The sequence below is a fragment of the Eulemur rufifrons genome, chromosome 30 (genome assembly GCF_041146395.1).
Source record: "Eulemur rufifrons isolate Redbay chromosome 30, OSU_ERuf_1, whole genome shotgun sequence".
Lineage (NCBI taxonomy): Eukaryota > Metazoa > Chordata > Mammalia > Primates > Lemuridae > Eulemur > Eulemur rufifrons.
In genome coordinates, this window is record NC_091012.1 from 75,208,527 (window position 1) to 75,235,794 (window position 27,268).

The 27,268-nt window shown below is 35.1% G+C and overlaps 1 protein-coding gene across 2 annotated transcripts in view; it reads right to left on the minus strand.

The window, feature by feature from the left end:
- Nucleotides 1–27,268, minus strand: part of PCDH11X (protocadherin 11 X-linked) — a 765,380-nt gene that overhangs the window by 387,955 nt on the left and 350,157 nt on the right. The window contains exon 5 of one of the 2 annotated variants that reach the window (XM_069463667.1): nucleotides 25,956–25,985. The exons of the other annotated variant lie outside the window; for it this stretch is intronic. Within the exon in view, the coding sequence (XP_069319768.1) occupies nucleotides 25,956–25,985 (30 nt within the window). The remainder of the gene's footprint in view (nucleotides 1–25,955; nucleotides 25,986–27,268) is intronic. 2 annotated transcript variants of the gene reach the window in all.

The following is a 27,268-nucleotide window of genomic DNA, read 5'->3' on the forward strand; positions in this document are numbered from 1 at the left end:
GATGAGCACCAGTTCTTCTTTGTATGTATGGTAAAATTCGGGTGTGAACCCATCTGGACCAGGGCTTTTCTTTTTTGGAAGGTTTTTTATTGCTGTTTCGATTTCAGTTCTTGATATTGGTCTGTTCAGGTACTCTATTTCTTCCTGGTTGAGCCTGGGAAGACTATGTGTTTCTAAAAATTTGTCCATTTCCTCCGCATTCTCCAGTTTGTGTGCATAAAGATTTTTGTAGAATTCATAGATGTTATCTTGTATCTCTGTAGCATCGGTTGTGATTTCTCCTTTCATGTTCCTAATGGAGGTTATTAGAGATTTTAGTTTTGTGTTCTTGGTTAGTCTAGCCATGGGTGTGTCTATTTTGTTTATCTTTTCAAAGAACCAACTTTTTGTTTTATTAATTTCCCTTATAGTTTCTTTGTTGTCCTTTTCATTTAATTCTGATTTGATCTTAGTAATTTCTCGCCTTCTGCTGGGTTTGGGATCGTTCTGTTCTTCTTTCTCCAGCTCTTTGAGTCTATTCGTTAGGTTGTCTATTTGCATGTTTTCTGTCTTTTTGATATAGGCATTTATGGATATGAATTTTCCTCTCAGGACTGCTTTAGCTGCATCCCATAGATTTTGATAAGTTGTATCTCCATTGTCATTTAATTCAAAGAAATTTTTGATTTCCATCTTGATTTCTTCTTTTATAGAATAATTATTCAGGAGAAAGTTATTTAGCTTCCATGACTTTGGGTAAGAGTGAGGGTTTCTGTTTGTGATCATTGTTACTTTTATTCTGCTGTGATCTGAGAAGATGCATGGTATAATTTCTATTTTTTTGAACTTTTTAAGACATGATTTATGTCCTAGGACATGGTCAATCTTAGAGAATGTCCCGTGAGCTGATGAGAAGAATGTATATTCTGTGGACTTTGGGTGGAATGTCCTATAGATGTCAGGCATGCCCATTTGTTCTAGCATTCTATTTAGGTCCATTATGTCTTTGTTTATTTTCTGTTTAGAGGATCTGTCCTGTACTGTCAGTGGGGTGTTAAAGTCTCCAGCTATTACAGTATTGTTATCTATCATTTGGTTGAGATCTAGTAGGGTTTGCTTTATGAATCTAGGTGCACCTAGGTTGGGTGCATATATATTGAGTATAGTCATGGCTTCTTGATGAATTGTGCCTTTAATCAGTATGTAGTAGCCATCTTTGTCTTTTATTATTTTTGTTGGTTTGAAAGCTAAGTTATTGGAAATTAAGATTGCCACACCAGCTTTCTTTTGGTTACCATTTGCTTGAAATATCGATTTTCTTCCTTTTATTTTCAGTCTAAATGCATCTTTGCAGGTTAGGTGAGTTTCTTGAAGACAGCAGATACTTGGATTGTGTTTTTTAATCCATTGGGCCAGTCTATGTCTCTTGAGTGGGGAGTTCAAGCCATTCACATTTATTGAGAAAACTGATAAGTGAGACAGTTTTTTGTTCAGCTTGTTGGGTAGAACTTCATTGTGATGTTTTCTCTCCTGGGCCATTGTGGTATCTGGAATTTGATCTTTAGCTCTTGAGTAGTTTTACATTCGTGGATCTTTCTTGTGCTGATCCGTGTGTAATTCTCTTTTGAGTACTTCTTGGAGGGCTGGTCTTGTCTTGGTGAATTCCCTCAACCTTTGTTTATCTGAGAATGTCTTGATTTCTCCTTCATATAGAAAACTTAGCTTAGCTGAGTACAAGATTCTAGGCTGGGCATTATTCTATTTCAGAAGCTTGAAAATGGGGCCCCAACCTCTTCTTGCTTGTAAGGTTTCAGCTGAGAAATCTGGCGTAATTCTGATGGGTTTTCCTTTGTAAGTTACTTGTTTCTTTCTCCTTACAGCTCGGAGAAGGGACTCTTTAGTGGATATTTTGGTCAGCCTGATGACTACGTGGCGTGGTGTTTTCCTATTTGCTATGAATCTCCCAGGGGTCCTTTGAGCTTCTTGAATCTGTATGTCTAGAGTATTGGCAAAGCCTGGAAAATTTTCCTCGATTATGTCTTCAAATAGCTTGTCCAACCCTTGCTTATTATCTTCTTCACCCTCAGGAATGCCAATAACTCTGAAGTTAGGTTTCTTCACATAATCCCACATTTCTTGAAGACTCAGATCATTTCTATTACTTTTTCGATCTATCTCTGTGACTGACTTATTTAGTTGGAAGGAGTTATCTTCAATTTCTGAGATTCTTTCCTCTGTTTGATCTACCCTGCTCTTGAGACTTTCCACAGTGTTTTGTAGCTCTCTGAGTGAATTCTTCACTTCTAGGAGTTCAGTTTGGTTTTTCTTCAATATTTCAATTTCTTTAGTGAATTTTTCCTCCAAATCCTGTATTTTTTTTGTGGTTTCCTTGTGTTGTTTATCCATTGATTCTTGTATATTATTCAGCTTGTTTATAATCCATAATTGGAATTCTTCCTGTGACATGTTGGTGTTTTGAGTCTGGTTTGTGTCAAATGGTTGAGAGCTGGTATTTCTCTTTGGGGATGAGCTTTCCATTTGATTCTTTGTGCTCTCCGTGTTTTTTCGCTGGGCCCTTCCCATCTAGATTTATCGTTGTATCTTTACTTATAGATTTAGTCTGGTTAACAGCACTCTTTGTGCTCTATTCTTAGGCTGTGAAGCAGTCTAGGTATGTTGCTTCTTTTGGCAAGAGGGGGAGACTGTTGTGTATTGTTTAGAGATTTTTCTATTTCCGTTGGGGGACTGCTTCCAATGGGTCCAATCCTAGAGGATTGGAGTGATCCAAGACCGCTTTGGTGAGTTAGGATCCTCCTTGCCCTTCATGGCGCCGCGTGGCACGGCCTGGGCTCCGCGCCCGGCTCGCCCCGCGCCCGCAGCCCGAGCCCGAGCTCCTCACGACATTTATTTTAAAAGGTTCTATGCGTAAATTTTTCTAATCCTTCTAATATACTACAAAGAATATATCAAATATTTTAGGGTGCTGTTCATGTTTAAATTTATACAGATTTCTTGATAACAGACACTTGAAAAAAATTATTGCACAGTAAAAGATCAAGGATTCACAGTTCACACTCTTCAGGTCAGAGCAATATAATTTTGCCTTTTTGCACATTTTGTAAATGGGTCAAAAAGTATTTATATCTATCATCAGTCCATGGAGTTTTATCTCCTGCATGACCAATATTACATTGCCATCCATTTTCTACCTATTTTTCTTATTGCTACTGCCTTGAATTCACCCCATTATCCATTTGTCTTCCAATTTCAGCTGTCTACTTCCTATTCTGATCATTTCCCTTCAATCTTTCCTGTCCAAAAAAAAACTTTCATTTATGTAACAGTCCTTCAGTATAGCCCCAGGCAGAAAGGAAATGTTATTCAGCTATTATGTATTTATAGATTTCACATAAGTATACTTAATACACTATTTTCTTGAATTGGGAGAGTGTCATGAAGCAACAGTATTTCAGTGTCTCATTCAATAACAACAAAATTATACATATCATGGCTGCTATTTAGATCAACATTGATGAACTAATTACTATCCTTAATACCTAGACTTGAAATCTAGTCTGCTAAAAGTCATCATAAAACCTTTAACTATTACTAAATTGTACGAATGGGGAAAAATCTAATTTTGCTCTATTTACCAGGCATTGCATAAACATTCGAGGTATGTGCTTCATTTTTGGAAGACTTTATATCATTTACAGTCACATATGTATATTTTCAGTTGGATAGATTAACCTCATTGACAATTACCCACATCCACGGTCATTGCTTGCCTTTTCTGTGGCAATTGGTCCTAGACTGTGAACTATATTTTGCATTAGAATAAAAGTATGACATTATTTGGTTAAAATTCACAAAAAGCAAACCAATCTGATTTTTTTTCAGTGAAACTTTGATTTCATATAGAGGTTTGCTACAGAAACAAATAAATAAAATCTACAAAATGCAAATTAAAGACAGTAAAAATTGAATAAAATAGTTCTCAAATTTGGCTATGCATTTGAGCGACCCAGGGAACTTAAAAAATTACCAATAACCAGGTCATACCCTAAAGATTCTGCTGTAATTGGTCTGGGATTCAAATTAGTCATTGCAACTTTTCAAAGGTCCCTGAGAGATTTTAATGTGCAGCCAGATTTTAGAAGTACTACTGAAACGCTCTCTCCACTTGACAATCACTGTGCAGTGACAAATGATAACTGACAGGTGTAAGGCCATGGGAGAAGCAATTGGACTAATTGATAATTTGCTATCTACTTGTTTCACAAAAGCCAAAAAACTCCCCCTACTAAAAGCTTTTGTTTAATAACTTTAACTGTGTTCATTTTTGTTGTGAGTTGTGATTTTTTTCCTATTGCAGGTAGCTTCTTTGCTCAGATTTCTAATAGGATTTCCTGTTTTGCAATAGCCCCTGCAATTTTATGGCTAACCTAAAGCATAATGTATTAAATCAATTTGAAACCCAGCCAACTTTACACAGGCATTACATAGATGATATCTTATCATCAATAAAAACGATACACAACCTGTTCCAGAATTACACAACAAACAATTCCCAGCAATCACCTTTATTGCAAAATATGAAACAGATCTCAGGAACAGTACCTTTAATGCTAGAGATTTATGACATCTCATTCACAACTGCTTACTATAGAAATGCTGAAAGTGAGTATTTGAGCTTTGCTCCACTACACATCTTGTTTTCAGGACAATAAGGAGGGTAATCTGTCATGTTAGTAAAGAGATACACTATTTGAAGCATTATGTACTTCAAGGAGAAAACTAAACACTTAAATCAATGTTTAAAGTATATTTGGATGGCAATAGCTCCCATTCATAAATTATTAAGCAAGATGTTAAAGGGTATCTGATAAACACTGTAGGGCAAGAGGAGTCAAATATAATAGGAAGGGGGATGCCATTTGAACAGAATAAAAATGCAATGGCTTATATGAGTGATATAAGCTAAAAAGATACCAAAATGTGGGTGTTCCAACACATGAACATAAATAAGAAGATAATATATTTTAAACAAAGGTTAGTGGATTTATGGAAGCCCTTACCTCTAAATAAGTAAGTCCAACTGAGAACCTAAGTATATGTAAGTGGAATTCAGTTTTATTCCAGAAGAATATTGTATAAGAGGTTATGATAGTAAATTAAGCTAGTTATATCAAATTGAATTTTTGGTTTACATACCTCTTTTCCTTTCTAGATAATGAGGTCCTTGAGGTCAAATAGCCCATCTCATTCACTTAGATACTTTCATCAACAAGCAACAGATCTGATATATAGAAACAATTCCATACGTGTTTGATAAATAAAAGACAACAAATATTCTTTAAGTATTTATTCGGTTTCAGGTGGTTTGTTAGGCATAGGCTATAGGAACTTATAAGACACGTTGAATTAGTGATTCTCTATATACCAACATTAGACTATAGAATTTACCACTTTAATGTCTCTAATTTAAAACACAAAAATTAATTCTAGAAATGTCTTTTAAGCAATAAAGAAATAAATCAATTCAATTACATGAGGAAGACTACTCTTGTGATGATCCTCAAGGAATGGGCTAGAAAATCAACTAGTATATTTGTAAAATTCCATCTGATAATTAATTGCCAGAGGCTTCCTTGTGAATTCCCTGTGAGTTAAGTAGGAGATTTTCCCATCTTAAAAATTAAATGCATGCCCTGACTTAAATATTATAAAAGTTATCTATGTGACAAAAACATTTGTACCCCCTGAATATTTTGAAAAAAAAAAAAAAGCAAATATATGATGAAGGACAAATATATGAGAAGAAAATGTATGGGAAAATATGCCAAAGGTGACATATCTAACTTAATGGTTACAAGGTATGAGATTTTGAAATCACAGTGTTTTTTCTTTTATGCTAAAAAGTAGGTTTAATTAGAGAGTCTTTTTTACTAACAATAGAAAATACAGTAAGGATGTGGAATCTTTGGACCTTTTGTTTTACACAGTACAGTAATTGCACCAGACAAAAGAATATATATATACATATAAAATATGTATACATAATTTTTAGAAAATAAAGATTTCTGCACCTCCATTCTAGATAAAATTCAAAATGTGAGGAGTGAGGTGCAACAATATCTATATATTTTTAATATTCTTGTATCATTCATTGATTAAGTTGCTACATTAGTAAGAAGAATTAATTAACTGTAGGGATAAATTTGTTTTAGCACCTAGAAATTAAATAAACCTCTTCCTGCATTTATTTGAAGTAGCTGTGTCTTATTTCATTTATATCTCATTCTTTTCTCTTCTCTTTTAGACATCTTCCACTTAATGATTTCTGTGTTACCATTTCCAACCTTGAATTTTTCTTCTCAGTAGAAAAGATGCAAAGATTAATCAATTCATTAATCTTTTCTCTTTTTTTTCTTTTTTTAAATTTCAGAATATTACAGGGGTACATATGTTTTGGTTACATGAATTGCTTTTGTACAGTTTGAGTCAAAGTTATAAGTATGTTCATCACCCATATTGTGTGCATTGTAACCGTTAGATGTGAAAATCACAGTTATTTTTAAGAAATATCTTAATATCTGGCCTAGAAACCTCTGCTATTTCCATTGGAGAAATACATGTTCAGAAGAAAACTTCTTAACTTTCCAATATAAATGTGCTTGATAGAAAAAAGAGGCCTCTAAGTCACTACTACTGAGTACTCCATTTATATTGCACTCTTACATCCAGAAATTTTCTTATAGAAACAGACAAAATATTTGACTCATACTGTCATACATCATTAAACTCTGTCAGCCTCTGTGAGTCTAATCTATTTGTACCATTTCTCTGGACATTAATGTATGCTTGTTCTAGTACTCAAATCATAATAACTAAGGGGCATACATGTAATAAATTGTCCTAAAGAAGAGTTCTTCATTCTTGAAAGACTCAAAAAATCCTAGTATGTTATTACTAAAAAGCTTAAACAATTATGAATATAAGAATACTATGAAAAGCTGGCATCATTACAAAAGAGCATGATGATGGTGTTCAGGACATGCCACCCCAAAATATGACTGTAAGAAATCAAAATATACCACCCCAAAATATGCCTTATTTGAATAAGGATTATTTTGAGCCATAATTTTGAGAAACTGCAGCACATGGGACATTCTCTAAGATTGATCAAATAAATCTTAGGCCTAAAAACATGTCTCAACAAATTCAAAAGAATAAAAAATCATATCATGTATCTTCTCAGACCACAGTGGAATAAAATTAGAAATCAATTCCAAGAGAAACACTCAAATCTACACAAACTCTTGGAAATTAAACAACTGTTGCTCAATGATTATTGGGTCAATAATGAAATTAAGATGGAAATCAAAAGATTCTTTGAGCTTAATGACACAGTGGACACAATATATCAAAATCTACGGCATTTAGCAAAAGCAATACTAAGGAGAAAGTTTCATAACCTTAAATGTCTACATCAAAAAGACAGAAAGATCAAAAATTAACAACCTAATGTCATATCCCAAGGAACTAGAAAAGGAAGAGCAAACCAAGTCCAAAACCAGCAGAAGAAAAGAAATAATAAAGGACAGAGCAGAACTAAACAAACTGGAAGATAAAAAAAGAATGCAAAGATAAATAAAACAACAAAGTTGGAACTTTGAAGAGATAAACAAAACTCATAGACCTCTTGATAGAATGATCAGGAATAGAAGAGAACTTACCTGCATAAGTTCATACAGAAACAAAAAAAGGAGATATCACAACTGATACCATAGCATAAAGAAAATCCATGAATACTATGAAAATCTCTATGCATGTAAACTAGAAAATGTAGAGGAAATGGACAAATTCCTGGAAATGCCCAACTCCCATGACTCAAATTCAACAGCACATAAAAAAATAATCCACTATGACCAAGTGCGCTTCATCCTAGAGATGCAAGTGTGGTTCAACATACCTAAATCAATAAATGTGATTCACCACATAAATAGAAGCAAAAACAAAGATCATATGATCATCTCAAAAGCTACAGAAAAATCATTTGACAAAATCCAGCGCCTGTTCATGATAAAACCTCTCAAAAAACTAGATGTAGAATAAATCATAACACAAAATTATAAAAGCCATATGTAACAAACTCATAGCCCACATCATATTGAATGGGTAAAAGTTGAAAACATTCCCCTTAAGTACTGGAAAAAACAAGGGTGCCCACAGTCACTATCTCTATTCAACATAGTACTGGATAGCTGCAACAATCAGACAAGAGAAAGAAATAAAGAGTATCCAAATCAGGAAAGAGGAGGCCAAACTATAGGTTTTTGCTGACAATATGATCTTGTATCTAGAAAATCCCAAAAACTCCACCAAGAGACTCCTGTAATTGATACATAAATTCAGCAAAGTATCTGGTTACAATGTCAATGTATACAAATGTATACAATGTATACAAATCAGTAGCATTTCTATATATCAATAACAGTTAAGCTGAGAGCCAAATCAAAGACTGAATACTATTCATAATAGCTTCAAAGAAAATAAAATACTTAGGAAGGTACTGAACCAAGGAAGAAAAAGATCTCTACAAAGAGAACTATGAAACACTAAGGAAAGAAATCACAGATGACACAAACAACTGGAAAAACATATCATGCTCAGGGATCAGTAGAATCAACATTGTTAAAATTTCCATACTGCCCAAAGTGACTTAGGGATTCAATGCAATCGCCATCAAAATACCAACATCATATTTCAAAGATCTAGAAAAAATAAATCTACTCTTCATTTGGAACCAGAAAAGAGCCTGAATAGCCAAAGCAATCTTAAGCAAAAAGAACAAAACTGGAGGCATCACATCACCAGACTTCAAATTATACTACAAGGCTATAGTAACCAAAACAACATGGTACTAGCACAAAAACATACATATAGACCAATGCAACAGAACAGAAAACCCAGATATAAAACCAGCCACATACAGCCAACTTATCTTTGACAAAGAAGACAACAGTATACACTGGGGGAAAGAATCCCTATTCAATAAATGGTTCTGGGAAAACTGGATAGTCGCATACAGAAAAATAAAACAGGATGCCTATCTCTCACTAGTTACAAGAATTAATTAAAGATAGATAAAAAACTTAAGTGTAAGGCATAAAACAATAAAAATTCTAGAAGAAAATGTAAGAAAAACTCTTCTAGACATTGGCCTAGGCAAACAATTTATGACTAAGACCCGAAAAGCAATTACAGCAGCAACAAAAAGAAATAAATTGTACTTGATTAAATGAAAATCCTTCTGCACAGCACTGGAAATAATCAACAGAGCACATAGACAACCTATGGAATGAAAGAAAATATTCATAAACTATACATTTGATAAGGGGCTAATATCTAGAATCTACAAAGAACTCAAACAAATTAGCAGGAAAAAAAAGCCCAAGCAACCTCATTAAAAAGTGGGAAAAAGACATGAACAGAAACTTCTCAGACAAGGTAGACAAATGGCCAGCAAACATATGAAAAAATGCTAAATATCTGTAACTATCAAGTAAATGCAAACTAAAACCACAATGATATATCACTTTACAACTGTCAAATTGGCTGTTATTAAAAAGCCCCAAAACAATAGATGCTGTGGTGGATGTAGAGATAAAGGAACACTTATACAGTGTTGCTGGGACTCCAAGTTAGTACAACCTCTATGGAGAACAGTATGGAGATTTCTCAAAGAACTAAAAGTAGACCTATTATTCAATCCAACAGTCTCACTACTGGGTATCTACCCAAAGGAAAAGAAGTCATTTTATCAAAAAGACACTTACAATTAAATGTTTATTGCAGCACAATTTACAATAACTAAGAGGTAAAATCAACCTAACTGTCCATTAATTCATGAGTTAATTAACAAAATGTGGTGTGTGTGTGTACATATATATGTATACACACACACACACACATACACACACACACTAGGGAGTACTACCCAGCCATAAAAAGAAATAAATTAATGTCTTTTGCATCAATTTGTATGGAACTTGAGACCATTATCCTAAGTGAAGTATCTCAAGTATGGAAAATTAAACACCACAGGTACTCTCTAATAATAAACTTGACAATAGACAGATTAACAGGAGAAAATGCTTACAAATTTATTATGTGCATATGTACAGGGGTTCCACAAAATATTAGTCTCAGAGAAGGTCCAGAGGGTTGAATCTTAAATAGCATTTTGAGCCAGGAAAGAAACAGGGGTTTTCGATCTTTCTGCAAAGTTGTGGCAACAAGCTGTGGGAAAGTGAGGGGAGGAACTGCACTGGGAATAAAGATTGTCTTATTATGCAGTTAAAGTCTCTCAGGGAGAAGCTTTCAGAACAACAAGTTAAAAGTTTTCTGGGCATGGAGACTTTTAGTTTCCCCTCCTAAATATGAGTTAATCTTCTCTGGTTAATGTAGATTCAAAGGTGGTGTTCACAACAATTGGATTCCTTCTGGAGGAACTTCCCTTAGTCAGATAAGGGAAACTTCAGAGAAAGTCCTCCCACCCCCGAATTTAAGGAGAGTTTCTAGAAAAAAAGAGGGGCAAGAGGCAGAGGAGGAGAAGAAGCTTACAGAGATCTTGATTCTCCTTAAGTTCAAAGCCTTCAGCATACTTAAAGTGTCATGCTTTGGGGCATTGTTTGTTGAGCCCCAACACCTGCTAGCTATGTTCAGAAATCAAAAGATAAAAATTAAGGAGGTGAAAGTAAAATTATTTGTTCTCTTAGATGGGGGGCTGAATTTTGCATTGCATAGGTGTCATTAATTTAGCAGTAAGGGCAAGTCATCTATGTTATTGTTTCTGATATGAAAATCTTAGTATACAACTGATAAGTGTTTCAATTGTTTGGTTGAGAACAGAGATATAAATCCTAATCAGAGGTTTATAGTTTGTTTTTTAATCTTTTCTGTTTTTTTATTTTTTTTAATTTTTTTTTAGTTCAACATATAATGGGGTACAAATGTTTAGATTACATATATTGCCTTTGCCTCACCCGAGTCAGATCTTCAAGTGTGTCCATTCCCTGGACAGTGCACACAGCACCCATTAGGTATATATATACCCATCCCTCTCCCCCCCCTTTGCCCTATACCCGATGAATGTTATTACTATATGTGCACTTAAATATTGGTCAGTTAATACCAATTTGATGGTGAGTACATGTGGTGCTTGTTTTTCCATTCTTGGGATACTTCACTTAGTAGAATGGGTTCCAGCTCTATCCAGGATAATATAAGAGGTGCTAGATCACCATTGTTTTTGTGGCTGAGTAGTACTCCATGGTATACATATACCACAATTTATTAATCCACACATGTATTGATGGGCACCTGGGTTGTTTCCACATCTTTGCAATTATGAATTGTGCTGCTATAAACATTCTAGTGAAGATGTCTTTTTTATAGAATATCTTTTGTTCTTTTGGGTAGATGCCCAGTAATTGGATTAATGGATCAAATGGTAGTTATACTTGTGTCTCTTTGAAGTATCTTTGGAGTATCAATTTCAGTGTATAAGTTGTTGAGTTACTCATAGACAGTACCAGATAAGCCTTCTAAATTATGCAGTGACTCAGATGGCATTGAATGAATAGAAGCAATGACTTACAACAGTTGCTAGAAAAAAGAAATGGAAAACTGCCTGATCCCTAAGAATAAACAGAGCGTATATGAAAAAGGCTGCATTTGTAACTACACGTAACACTATTGTAAACCTAAAAACTTGGGAATAGTGTATTTAATACATATTAAAGTGCTGTGCAAATAAACCTTTAAAATGCTTTTCTTTTTTCTACTTCTTTGAATAAAATAAAGTTTCAAAGACTTTTAAACCTTGACTTATTTTACTTAAAGTTTCACTGTCTATTGTTTCTTATACATTCAGAATAAGGTATAGAGCTAAAATGAATATGGATGATTTTACTTCAGAATGTCCTCAATACTATGCCACACAGAATGAAAACATCTGTGTCTCAGAGATATAATGGATAGATTTTGATGCTGGAAAGTGAGACAATGGTAGCTATGAGGGTTTAGAACATTTTGATGTGAGGCTTACAGTTTTCAGTAAGGGATGAGAAAAGGAATGTGGTATATCATGTAGTCTCCATCCCTCCTTTTGCATAAAATCAAAGAAAAGAAATAAATATTTTGAAAAAAATAAATATTTTGAAAGAAAAAGAGTTCAGAGTGGAAAATTCAGTCAATTAGGATCTCACAGAAAATAACTTGAAAAAATATTTAGAGCATCAGGATTTTAAAAAGAAAATAATGCTAAGCATTGATTTTCTCAGAATACTTTTATACACACCAAAACTGGATTATAACTACCTGATTTAAGGCTAAGGAATTCACCATTCATGATACGTATTTCTTTCTCTTTTACATAAATCCACAGGACCCTAAAAGGAATATTTCTAAAATACCTGTATAATTAGCTTTTGCTATAACATTGGTAGAATACTTAACATTTTATCCTGGAAAACTGGAAATCAGATTTCTTTGGATGAAGTCAGTTCTGTTAAACTCTTATTAAAATTTGAAAATTAAAAATAAACCAAATGTACTATTTATAAAAGTGAAATATGATACTGTGCTGGGAATTGAGAATAAACAGAAGAAATATGGACTTAATTAACATAAAGTCCACAATCCAGGTGTGAATGTTATATGTAGAAATGAGTAGAGAGACCACAGAAGACTTTATGAAAGAAAGGCTTCCAGAAAAATTGAGAGAGAAGCAGTGGTTAAGATATCAAATATAACAGAAAGTCCTGTATGTATCAAGCAGAAAATCTTGCCCGGATGATAAAAGGGTTTTATTTTACTTTAATCAGTGGGAAAGATAATTGATTATAGCAAGGAATGTGTGGTGAGAAAATGTAGTTAATAGGGGGAAATGTTTCCCTCAAATTTGTAGTAAATTTACACCAATATCTAACAAGGGTAGCTGACTTAAGGGAGGTACTTTTTAAATTATTTTTTTTCTTGACAAATGATGTTTACATATTTTTAAAGGTAAAGCGAAAGAGACTAAAGAGCTAGATATTTCAAGAGTTGAAAGGGAATAAATGAGAGATGATAAAGGAATTCAGAGATATATTGGGGTTACAAAGATAGTTTCTATCTTAGGATGGTATAATTTAAAGCAATCTGCTGACAATTCAGGGCTGGAGATTGTGAAAAGTATTTGAAGATGGTTGAAAATATTTGGACAGTCATTCAAAGTATGGGATAGAAAGTTAATGAGAGGAGAATCAAAAGAATTCTGAAAAACACCTAGAGCCTAACTGAAGCTTAGTACCATTAGTGTGTAGTAATCTAAATCTTCAGCACAATTTTGTGCTTTTTTTTTTTCCCAAAACAGTGCTCAGTGGTCTGTCGAGAATACAATCTGCAAGGGTAATATACACTTGGAAACTGGAACTTCAAACAAAGTGAAAAGCCAAGGATGGCATGATGAGATAGGGCAATAAATGTAACCAGGAAGAAATTTTATAAAGAGGTAAAATGGAGACAAACTGAGTGATTGGAAAACTGAGAATGAAAGGAAATCTCAAGTTAATCAGACAGGACAATATAAGGCAGATAATATAGTTGTGATCACAAAAGAGACAACTATGTTCAAAATCTTGAAGCCCTTATAATTAAATGAAAGTAAGTTTCAGGTAATGCACATATGCACAAATAATGACCATAAAATCAACAAAAACACTATATAAAAATGTAACACAAAATGGACATTTACCTATAGTGATGGCTACATTAATAGTTGAAACATTAAATGTCAGGTGTAAGCATAAGTCTTGAATAGGCATAGAATAAGCATGGAAGGGGAATCCAAAAATATCAAAGTGTCCTTCAAATTATCTGCTGTTTTTTGCCACTGTTCAAATTTTCAGTCAATACCCATTGAGGTGAATAAAGAATCTATTCCCCCCCAAAATTACATGCTGTTAAGACCCTAAAAAGACCTCACAGTATACATGTAGTACAATGTCCCTAGAAGAGCATATCTATGGAACATATGTAGGATTAAGCTAAATGAGTTTCCTTCTTTTTTCCCTCCTTATTTTTATTATTTTTTTTATTTCAGGATATTATGGGGGTACAAATGTTTTAGTTATATGGATTTCTTTTGTACTGCTTGAGTCAAAGTGATAAGTGAGCCCATCACCCAGATAGTGTATATTGTACCCGTTAAGGATGATTTCATTCAGCCCCTCCTGACTCCTCCCCACTGCACAATGTCCATTGAGTTTTACTTCCATCTGTGCACATGAGTGGTGATCAGTTAGTTCCAATTTAATAGTGAGTCCATGTGGTGCTCATTCTTCCATTCTTTAGATATTTCACTTAGGAGAATGGTCTCCAGTTCCATCCAGATTGTTTCAAAAGGTATTAATTCATTTTTTCATGGCTGAGTTATACTACATGCTATACATATAACACATTTTATTAATCTACTTATGAATTGATAGGCACTTGGGTTGATTCCCCATCTTTGTGATTGTGAATTGTGCTGTGATAAACATTGTAGTCCAGTTGTATTTTTGGTAAAATGACTTCTTTTTCTTTGGGTAAATAACCAGTAGTGGGATTGTTTGATCAAATGGTAGGGCTACTTTTAGTACTTTGAGGGGTCTCCATACTCTTTTCCATAGAGGTTACACTAATTTGCAGTATCACCAACACTGTATAAGTGTTCCTGTCTCTCTGAATCCATGCCAACATCTATTATTTTGGGACTTTTTGATAAAAGCCATCCTCACAGGGTTAGATGATATATTATCATGGTTTTAATTTGAATTTATCTGATGATTAATGATGTTGAGCATTTTTTCCATATGTTTATAGGACATTAGTCTATCTTGTTTTGAAAAGCTACTGCTCGTGTCTTTTGCCTACTTTTTAATGGGGTTGTTATATGTTTACTTGCTGATTTGCTTGAGTTCTTTGTAGATTCTGGTTATAAGCCCTTTAACAGATGTATAGTAATGCAAATATTTTCTCCCATTCTGTAGGTTGCTTATTTGCTCTGCTGATTGTTTCCTTGGCTTTGTAGAAGCTTTTTTAATTTAATCCAGTCACATTTATTTATTTTTGTTGTTGCTGTGATTGCTCTGGAGTCTTCTTCCAAAATTCTTTGCCTAGGCCAATATTTAGAAGAGTTTTTCCAATATTTTCTTCTAGAATTGTTATGGTCTCATGTCTTAGATTTAAGTCTGAGATCAATATTGAATTAATTTCTGTGAGTATTGAGAGATATGGATCCTGTTTCAATCTTCTACATGTAGCTATCCAATTTTCCCAGCACCATTTATTGAATAGGGATCTTTTTCCACAGTGTATATTACTGTCTACTTTGTCAGAGATCAGATGGCAATATCTTGATGGTTTTTATCCGTGTTCTCTGTTCTGTTCCATTGGTCTATGGCTTTAGTTTTGTGCCAGTACCATGCTGTTTTTGTTGTTATACCATTGTAGAATAGCTTAAAGTTTGGTAAAATGATGCCTCCAGATTTGTTCCTTTTGCTTAAGGTTGCTTTAGCTATTTAGGCTCTTTTCTGGTTCCAAATGAAGCATGTAATTATTTTTTTCTAAATCTGTGAAAAATGACATTGATATTTTCGTGGGGATTGTATTGAATCTTCAAATCACATTGGGTAGTATGGACATTTAACAATGTTGATTCTGTGATCCATCCGCATGATGTGTTTTTCCATATGTTTACATCATCTGCAATTTCCTTCCTCAGTGATTTGTGGCTCTCTTTGTAGAGATCTTTTACCTCCTTAGTTATATATATTTCTAGGTATATTATTTTCTCTGTAGTTATTGTGAAAGGTATTGAGTCTTTGATTTGATTCTCAGCTTGACTGTTGATGTTGTATAGGAATGCTACAGATTTGTATACATTGATAGTGTGACCTGGGAGAGTGCTGAATTTATTTGTCACTCCAAGAGTATCTTGGAGGAATCTTTGGGGTTTTCTAGATATAAGATCATATCATCAGCAAAGAGCGAGAGTTTGACCTCTTCTTTCCCCATTTGGATACACTTAATTTCCCTCTCTTGCCTGGTTGCTGTGGCTAGAACTTCCAGCACTGTGTTGAATAGAAGTGTTCACAGTGGGCATCCTTGTCTTGTTTCAGTTCTTAGTGGGAATGCTTTCAACATTTCCCATTCAGTATGACGTTGGCTTTGAGTTTGTCATATATGGCTGTTACAATTTTGAGATACGTTCCATTTATACCTATTTTGTTAAGAGTTCTTGTCATAAAAGGGTGCTGAATTTTGTCAAATGCTTTTTTTTGTATCTATTGAGATGATCATATGATCTATGTTTTGGCTTCTGTTTATGTGTTGAATCACACTTATGGATTTACATATGTTGAACCATCTTTGCATCCATGGGATGAAGCCCATTTGGTCGTAGTGGCTTATTTCTTTGATGTGGAGCTGAATTTGGTCTGCTAGAATTTTATTGAAGATTTTTGCATCTATATTCATAAGTTATATTGCTCTATAGTTTTCTTTTATTGTTGTATCCTTTCCTAGCTTTGGTATCAAGGTGATACTGGCTTTGTAGAATGAGTTAGGGAGGATTATTTCCTTCTCAGCGTTACAAAATAATTTCTGCAGTATGAGTATCAATTCTTTGTAGGTCTGATATAATTTGGTTGTGAAACCATTTGGCCCAGGGCTTTTTTTGGTTGGAAGATATTTTTATTGTTGTTTCAATTTTGTTGCTTATAATTGGTCTGTTCAGCAGTTCTTTTTCTTCCTGATTGAGGGTTACAAAGTTGTGTTTTCCAGGAATTTGTCAATTTCCTCAACATTTTTGAGTTTATGTGCATACAGGTTTTCATACCACTCAGAGATATTTTGTATTTTTGTGTTATCAGTTCTAATATCTCCTTTTTCATTTCTGATTGAGCTTATTAGGGTGCTTTCTTTTCTGTTTCTGGTTAATCTAGTGTGAGGTCTATCAGTATTGTTTATCTGTTCAGAAACCAATTTTTTTTCATTAATCTTCTCTATTATTATTTGTTTTCAATTTAATTTAGTTCTGCTCTGACATTAGCTATTTCTTTTCATCTGGTTGGGTATGGTTTTCTCTTCCTTTCCTAGTTCCTTGAGACAATTCATTAGATTGCTGATTTGTGATCTTTCTGTCTTTTTGATGTAGGCATTTAAGGCTATAAATTTTTCCTTTAGTACTGCTTTTGCTGAGTCCCACAGATTTTGAAAACTTGTGTCCCATTTGTCATTTAGTTTGAGGAATCTTTTGATTTCCACCTTAATTTCCTCCTTGACCCAATAATTGTTCAGCAGTATGTTTTTTAATTTCCATGACATTGTGTAGAATTGAGTGTTTTTGTTGGAGTTGATTTCTAAATTTATTCCACTGTGGTCTGAGAAGATACATAGCATAATTTTTATTTTGTTGAATTTGTTGAGACATGTTTTGTGGCCTAGGATGTGATCTATCTTAGAGAATGCTTCATGTGCTTATGAGAAGAATGTATATTTGGTAGTTTTGGGGTAGAATGTTCTGTAAAAGTCTGTTAGGCCCATTTGCTGTAGAGTCCCATTTAAGTCCTGTGTTTATGTATTTTGTGCTTGGAGGATCTGTCAAATTCTGTCAGTGGGGAGTTGAAGTCTCTGGCAATTATGATGTTGCTGTTTATCTCTTTGTTTAAATCTAGTAGGGTTTGCTTTACAAATCTCTACACATCTGTGTTCGGTGCATAAATATTTAGGATTGTCATGTCTTCGTGACAAATTCTTCCCTTTACTAATATATAATGACCCTCATTGCCTTTCTTTACTATTGTTGATTTGAAGTCTATGTTATCTGATATGAAAATGGCTACAACTGCTTTCTGTTGATTTCCATTTGCATGGAGTATTTTTATCCATCCCCTCACCTTGAATCTGAATGAGTCCTTGTGGGTTAGATGTGTTTCCTGCAGGCAGCCAATATTTGGTGTGTATATATATATATATATATATAGTTGTCCAGTTGGACAGCCTATGTCTCTTGAGTGGGGAATCAAGCAATTGACATTTATTGAAGGGTTGGTAAGTGGGATGAACTTCTGTTTCTTCTATTGAGAAGAATCTTGTTGCTTTTTTTTGAACTCTTGAGCCATTATTTTATATTGGGTCTGAGCTTTAGCTTTTGGGTAATTTTTGACTGGGGGGTTTCTATTGTACTGACTGATGTATAATGCAGATATGAGTACTTCCTGTAGGGTAGATCTGGTCTTGACAAATTCTTTCATTATTTGCTGGTCTGAAAAGGTCTTTATTGCTCCCTCATATAAGAAACTTAGTTTTGCAAGACACAAAATTCTATACTGGCCATTATTATGTTTAGGAAGACTGAATATGGGGCCCCAGTGACTTCTGGCTTGTATGGTCTCTCTTGAGAAGTATGCAGATAGCCTGATGGGTTTCCCCTTTTAAGTTACCTGATATTTTCACCTTATGGCTCTCGGGAGTTTCTCTTCCATGTTAACTTTGGCCAGTCTGATTACTATGTGTTGTGGTGATTGCCTCTGTGAAATGAATCTCCCAGGTGTCCTTTGAGCTTCTTGTACCTGGATATCTAAATTTCTAGCAAGACCAGGGAAGTTTTCCTCTATTATTTCCTCATATAGTTTTTGCAACCCTTCTGTGTTTTCTTCTTCACCATCAAGGATGCCTATAACTCTTATGTTGGCATCTTTACATGATCTCATATTTCTTATGGGCTTTGTTCTTTTCTCTTAATTCTCTATTCTTTCTCTTTGACTAACTTGTTTAATTTGATGTTGTTGTCTTCAAACTCTGAGATTCTTTCTTCTGCCTGGTCTAGTCTATTCTTCAGACCTTTCACTGTGTTCTGCATTTCCTTGAGTGAATTTTTCATTTCCATATGTTCTGTCTGATTTTTTAAATACTTCAATTTCTTTAGTGAATTTTTCATCCATTTTCTGAATTTTATGTGTGATTTCTTTTTTTTGGTTTTCCATTTCTCTTATATTTCATTGAGCTTACTTATAATTTATATTTGGAATTATTTATCTCTCATTTCAATATTTTGATTTTGGTTGGTATCCATTGCTAGAGAGTTGGTGTTCCCTTTTGGAGGTGAACTTTCTCTTTGATTCTTCATACTTCCAGAATTCTTTTGCTGATTCCTTCTCATCTGGAACAGCTGTTGCTTCTTATTTTCTGATTTGCTGTTTAGTGTCACGTCCAGTCTAATCTCTGAGATAGTAGGTGGTACTCATGGGTGAGAATCAACCACACCCTGTATGATTAAGTCAGAACATGCTTAACAAATGGCAGAACACGCAGAACAAATGGCATGCAAATTGACCTCCCTGTCAGTAGGCGGTGCTTTCTGGAAGGAAAAAGTTGCAGTGTTGTTTTGGGGTCCTGTGACCAGCTCTCATCCCCCAGGAGAAGCATTTGAATGCCCCAGGTGGTGGGTGTGGTCCTGGAACTTCAGGTGAGTCTTAATTCTCTGTCACAGTAGAGGTGGGTGGGGGAGAGCAGCTGGGCAGGGCTGGGTTGGGTGAGCTTTCCCTCAGCCTCCTCAAAAGCTGGCAAGGTATCTGTTTCAGCAGGGATCAAAGGTCTGCTCCCAGCTTCTGGCCAAAGCCACCAGGAAAGGGATGAAGTGGCCCCACTCAACCAGACAATCTGCTTTTGAAGGTGGGGCCATAGAATGTCACAATCTGGCAGTCTGAAGCAGTCCTCACTCTTCTCTGCCCTCCCCTGCTCTGAGGTTTTATGTTATTGGCACCTGCTGGCAGGCAGGAACTCAAACCAGCCAGGCTCCCCAACGACTATGAGGAGGGCCAGGCAGTTCCCTGCCCAGTATTCTGGCCTGAGCAGAAAGTGTGGCCCTCCTATTGTGGGAGGGGTGCCCTGTGAGCATGCTGCAACTAGGGCCCACACCGCACTTCCCCCATGATCTGCCCATGTGGGCTCCCTCACCTCCTGAAACTAATTCACAAATCTCCCCTCCCTGCCTCCAAACAACATGATTGAGACCGGGGTTAAGGGATCTGGTCTGCAGGCCCCTCCCCTGGTCCCTGAAGATCAATCCCTGACTATGGAGGAATGCTAGCACTCTGGTCATCTTTGATCCTCTCTCCAGGAGGCAGTCCATACAGAATACCCAGGCTCTGGAGTCACACAGGTCACCCAGGACCCACTGGACCCCTGTGGCTCCTACAGTCTGGGCCACAGTTGGAAAATACCTGTGTGGAAACAATCAAGATGGAACCTGAGTTGAAGCTCCCTGGGGAGAACAAATGTGCCCAGTGTATAGAGAAGCAATATGGCACCTGCATCCTGTCTCAGGTCTGTGGGGGTGGGAAAAGCCCCAGGGGATGGGGAGACTGGTGCCCTGTCCACAGGAAGCTCCCAGTTCACTGGTAGCTGCAGCCTCTTGGCTCACGTGGGCAGAAGGTCTCTCCAGCGGCTGAGGAAGCTACTGTCTGTAAGAGATGCAAGAGAGGGAGAAACAAACTGCTCCATGTACCCTTCTCATTGGACTCCAAGCCTCTCGGGGCTTGATCTCTGCTGATACCTGGCTCCTTCTTGATCTGCTCTGCAACTTTTCCTGCGGAGTCTCTAGTAGGTTCTGCCATGTTTCCATTGGACTTATACCTGATCTATGTTTGTTTGTTTGTTCTTTCTTTTTCATCTAAAACTTTTCCTTCTTTCTGAGATGATCTGGCAGCTGATGTCTCTGGTCTGCCATCTTGACTCCACCCTCATCATCATCTTAAAAAACTTTTTTTTAAAGAAGGTCATGAAATCTTGTGCTCAATGAAAGCTGTTGTAAAATAAATTAGGTTGTTCTGGCTGAAATAGTGGTAATGGGACTAAAGTCCCAACTACTTAGCAACCCTTCCTCCCTTCTAGTGTTCCCTCTAGAAATTTTCATAAATGGATTTCTTTAGGTGGTAATGCTAAATTACATCTCTTAGTGTGATTTAATTTTCTCATAACACTAGTAGCACCTAAGTGAATGTTTATAAGGAAAAATGGTTAAAATGAGAGAGGGAAGAAATAGCATTCTTAATTGTTGCAGATTTAACCGTATGCATTTGCAAGATCCTAATGCTCCAAAAAGTAATGTAGGAAAATAATCATTCACTAAAGGCAAAATGTGTAGACATATCATTTCAGAAACATACCATTAGAATTTGTTTCCTTTGGAGATAAGCTTTAAAAAGCATCTCAATGTGATTGTTATGGTTTGAATGCACCCCCTCCAAATTTCATGTATTGGAAACTCAATCCTCAAATTCATATATTGATTGAAGATGGGGCTTTTGGGAGGTAATTAGGATTATATAAAGTCATCAGGGTAGGGCTCCCATGGTGGGACTAGTGGCTTTATAAGAAGAGGAAGAAAGACCTCAGCTTACATGCACACTCTTACCCTTTCACCCTGTGAGCTCTGTGCCATGTTATGATGCAAGAAGGCCCTCACCAGATGCTAACACCTTGATATTGGACTTCACAGCCTACAGAACTATAAGAAATAAATTTCTTTTCTTGATAAATTACACAGTCCATGGTATTATGTTACAGCAACAGAAAATGAACTAAAACAATGCCTTTCCATATTCAAACTTCTAAATTGCACCTTCAGGAGAGTTTCTGAAGACAGAACTTCCAAACATTTCTGGATGGCTGAACAAAATAGGGGATGAACAAGTACCTTAGAGACACTAGCAAAATGGGTATTTTAATATATGTTTGCTCAAACATTCATCTTGCTCTCCTTGTCTTCAAGTAGCCTTGGAATAAATGAGTACACAAATATCAGGGGAGAAGATACGCCAATGATGAAGAATAGCTTTTACTTGCGTTGCTACTATAGCTACTTTTTCTGTTATCTACTATACTAGTCTGAAAGAAGCCACTTTGTACGTTCACCTCAGGCAGATATAAAGAAATCAGAAATATATTCCTTTGAGAATCTCAGTCAGCTCTGTTTCTGTCATCTTCAGTTTAGCACTTTGGTGAACATACTCTTTAACAACCTTGGCCATTTGTGCAAACCCTAAGGGCAATTTTGACTCAGGCTTAGCCAAATGGGAAAGACATCTTGAAAAAACAATCTACATGGAAATTTTCAGGTTAATGTTAACTAAGGGAAAGCAAGTAGATCAAATTGGCAAACCAGTTTATGTTTATAAAGGGAAAATTTTTGTACCTATTAACCAGGTTCAAAAAATTCCTCTTCTTTGTTTTAGTTGAAAATAAATATTGCTTACACTATTTATTCAATCACAGGTAGCTATGTGTTGAAATGTGTTTTTCCTCCTAATTGGCTATTAGACAGCTAAATTACCAACTGGTTAAAGAATGAATGAACTGTGGAGTGTGGCATTTGCTTTTATTTCCTGTTTGAATACCACTAGCTTCTTTGTGAAATGTAATCTTTTAAGAGATGGTAGAAAAGGTGTCTATCTTTGTAAATTAAACCTGGGATTTGGAATCTAAAAATAGGTCCTGTTTGGTGAGACCTTTGAAGTGATTTAAATTTAAATCTAGAAGAGTCATTGAGAAATTCTACTGTCCTTTGATGTTTTAGAATCTAAAAGATAATAAGGTATTCATCTAGACCCTTATTCTTAGTTAAGATAATGTGTTGCCTTACTTTTTTACAAATGCAGGATCCTTACATTTTTTACTTACTCTGAATTAAACTGAACATAAAAGCTGTATTTTATAATTCAAAAAAAAAACCTGACTAGGTGAAGTTCAGGAGTTCAAGAGATTAATTCAACTTTTTATGGAAACATTTGCAATAAATCCAAAGTTAATGAATATTCTGACACTTAATATATTTGAGGTTTATAGCTTCTTGAATTTAATATCCAAAATACCCTTCAAAAGGTATACATAAATGCAATGAACCAAAAATAAAGGGCATCAGAGGACAGACCAAATCTCCATGGTATATGTTAAGCACTTCTATCAGGCTAGGTATGGAATGTGTAGACTAGTGAAAACAACTCGATAGGTCTGCAGCATCAACATAATTGATAGAAATAAAATATTTTTAAAAATTGCTCCTCTAGAAACATCATATATTAAATGTTACTAATAAAATATAATAAAAACAACTATTTTGAGACAAAAGAAGTATTTGTTGTATGATTCCAAGTTTTTTCCTCTCTTTTTTAAAAGAGGGATTCTGAAGACAGACAATCAAGAATGGAAAAACAAGCACCACATACACTCACCATCAAATTGGTACTAATTGAGCAACACTTATGTGCACATATGGAAGTAACATTCATCAGGTGTTGGGCGGTGGGAGGGGGAGGAAGGGATGGGTATATTCACACCTAATGGGTTCAGTGTACACCGTCTAGAAGATGCACATGCTTATAGCTCTGACTCAGGCAGTGCAAAGGCAATATATGTAACCTAAAAGTTTGTACCCCTGTAATATGCTGAAGTTTTAAGAGAAGTTTTCCATAAAAAAAAAAAATAACCTGGCTCTTCTATTTGTTAGCTCTGTAACTTTAGTCAAGTCACCTAAGCTCTCTGTACCACCATTTCCTCCTCTGTAAAAGAGCTTATGAGATTACTGTGAGGATTAACTATGTATATCAGTATGCAAGAATATGTATAACTATATGCATACCAATATATATACACACATATGTATATGTATACACATGTGTGCATATTCAGTGCTTAGAATAGAGTAAGTGGATTAGTAGATTATTTTTATTATGCTTACTTTGGTATAGAAAGCTAGTGGAAAAAATTGATCAACTCTTCACAATTGTCCATTTTTAGCCCTCTGTTTTGTCTCAACCAAACTTTAGACAGGTTTCTCTCCTTTCGACAGGCCACTAAACTTGGCTTGACACTCCAAGCCTGAGCAAGCATTAAGAAAGTGGAATGTGTTCCCACCATTAGCTTGTTCTGGGAATCAGCTGACCACAGCAAGACATTTTTCCTCCTGGACTCCACTGAACATTTCTCTTGTGTGTGCAGCCTTCTCTTAAAAGATTCTGCTTATCTGTGCTTGCCCTTCCTGACCATATAAAAAAATTGTTGAATTTTGAGGCCCTTGCAGATTTCTAAGATCAGAGCCTTCTCCCTACTGAAATATTCTTCCTTCTGAACATTGTCTCCCTATCTAAGTCTAGATTTGTTTTTATTTGATAAAAAAGTCTTTTCCATTGGTCCTTATATTGTGATTATACTGATGTTTTACAATCTGCTATTGAAGTGCTTTATGATGAAATGTCATAACTTAGGTGTTTTCTGAACTGGAACATGGGTTCACCTCTCAGTGCTAGATACAGAGTCCTAAAGTTTTTAAACAAAGATATGTCCTTATTACAGAGTCACTACATTAGGTAAAATGTGCCAATATTTCTTTTCTTCAAAATGCCAACTTTTAAATAACTGAGCAACAGGTCTATTTTCAAATTTACTAGAATGATTGAGAATGTTAAAACACTTAAAATCTGTACCTTCTCTCTCATTTTCTCTCTCTCTCTCTGTCTCTATGTGTGTGTATATATATATGTATATATATATGTGTGTGTGTATATATACATATCTATATATATGTGTGTGTGTGTGTGTGTATGATCCCACAGTACACAGTAACAGCCAGAGACATTTTATTACCCTTGCATCCCTCTTTTCAACTTGAAAACTTTTCTATAAACTTTATAAACTTTCACCTTCTGGGAGGAGCTCACTTTGAAAAAGTCATCATTCCAAGGCCACAGTGATACTCAAGATAACTCAGAGAGGCATTTGAAATCTCTCGGAAAGGCATATTGATTTAAAACTCTATGATGCTGTTATTTTAGTTTGTCTCTCAAACATTAATGAAAATTTATTTTGGCATTCTAGTCAAACTCCATTTTCAGGTAATTATCATACTTGATAAATACATCTAAGGCTAACAGATTACTTTCTGGCATAGCCTAGACCACTCTCTGGCAAGTTCTTTTTCAAACATAAAATTTAGTTTATCAAATTAGAATAAGATAATTCATCTTAAAGATTATACATATTTAACCTAGTAACAGTAATGGTAACATTATGGTGCCTAATATAGATAGCATTTAAGGCTTACTGAATTTAATTTCCAATACATTTTCTATTAGAAATTTAAGTGTAACTCATTTCTTTCAACCTCAAACATGGTAAGGAAACCAAGTCATAAATGCTAGGAAATAAATGTCAGTGAGCAACTAGAAAACAGTTTATTTTTAGTGGTAATGCAGTTTTACTAGTGAGGTCATTAAGATCTAACAATATGTAAGATAGTTTACTTTTTTAACAGTAAAAAAACTACTTTTTCTAGAAGACTGCACTGTTCATATATATTTGAAAAGAACTAAAAATTTCCACATTGAAAGATGACATTCCAAAGTCAAGTTTCTCTGAGAATATCATTTTTCTGATTACCCATGTTTAGTTATAGTATTCTTCCCTGTGACCCTATCAGATATCTTCATGATTCATATTCATTAACTTTTGCTGTCACTGCTAAAATGTGAAATGACACTAAAATCGTTCCTTTTTTATTGCTAAAATTTATTATACAATAACTGTATTACCAGAACATTCACAAAGTGATACTGTCAACAGTATGTTGTTTTGGCACAGTGGGAAAAAAAAGTATTGGTGAAAAATAAAATAAAATAAGACTTGAAAATTGCTTCCAGGACCGTGTACGTGATACAAAATGTGAAGACTGCTCAGTTTGAATCTCTTTTAAGGCAGAACCATAACATATGTCATCTTAAATACTTACAGTTTTAACTCCATGGAGTAACTACTGTAGCTTCAGGAATTTAAGAAAAAAAAAGACATACTTTGAAATCAATTTTCTTTGAAATGTGCAGTCTTACCTTTCCCGCCTTTTTCCCCTCCGATTTCCGCTGATTTAGGGTTAAATGGAGGCAAGTGAAAACAAAACAAAAGAAAAAGAAAAATCAGCTCCAATTCATTTACTGCAAATACATTTTTAAAAAAAGCATGTCAATTTTCCCAGTGTGATAGTACACAATTTTGTTCTTCTGCAGAAACTGCTTTCATCTGCTCAACTGCTACATTCTTCAGTGGTTTCAGTAAAGGGACATAACAGCGTCATAAATCTTGTGCAACAATATGAAGAGCCATATAAAAATTTCAGTTGGCATCAAAAAATTAAGTTATATGCTTAGCCCACTTAGGCATTAACCAAGAAAAGGCACCCTTCCAATTAGACATTCTCTTATGATATCATTTTATTTTCTATCCATTTTTAAATGAATGAGCCTTTATGTCAAGCATTAACACATTTCTTAATTAAAACAAGAGGAACTAAGCTGGTTGGAAATTCATGAATTGGGAGCAAACGTAAGAAATATCTATACAGCATCAGCATACTATCTCCAAATGTTAAATCAATAATTTTGGTGGTTCTTAGGGGCATCTTAATTCAACTCTGTTCAACTAAATCCTTTTTAAAACCATCATGATGCAGTCATTCTGTTCATGTTATTTAAGACTTTTTCTCCCCTCAATCACCCTCAGGAGACAGGCTAATTTACTTTTTAAAATGCTGGAAACATTTACACCATTTGTCCTTTTAGGTTCATTCTCCTTTTTAGAGGATTAAAATGCCATGTAATCCTAGCACTTTAGGAGGCCGAGGTGGGAAGATGGCTTGAGGCCTGAACAAGAGCAAGACCCTGTCTCTACAAAAATTAGAAAACTTAGCCAGGTGTGGTGGCGCACAACTACTGTCCCAGCTACTCAGGAGGCTGAGGCAGGAAGATTTCTTGAGCCCAGGAGTTTGAGGTTGCAGTGATCTATGATGATGCCACTGCACTCCAGCCTGGAAGACAGCAAGACCCTATCTCAAAAAAAAAAAAAAAAAAAAAAGGTGGATCAAATGTTCACATTTTTTAGCTAACAATGTTCCCAAAAGTCCTTTCTCCTCAATTTTGTTTCATTTTTTGACCTTTCTACAATTATGTAAAAGTTCCTTAGAGAGCCTTCTGAAATACAAAGAATCACAAAAAATTAAGTGTAGAGTTGATTCTGAAATAACAGTAAATACAAAGGAAAATACAGTCCATATTGTAAGAGGATGAATGTTCTATATTTTTTAGTCAATGCCTTATTACCAGACCAAGAGAGCAGATTTTTTTCCTGTCATTTTAATGTAACTTGAGTT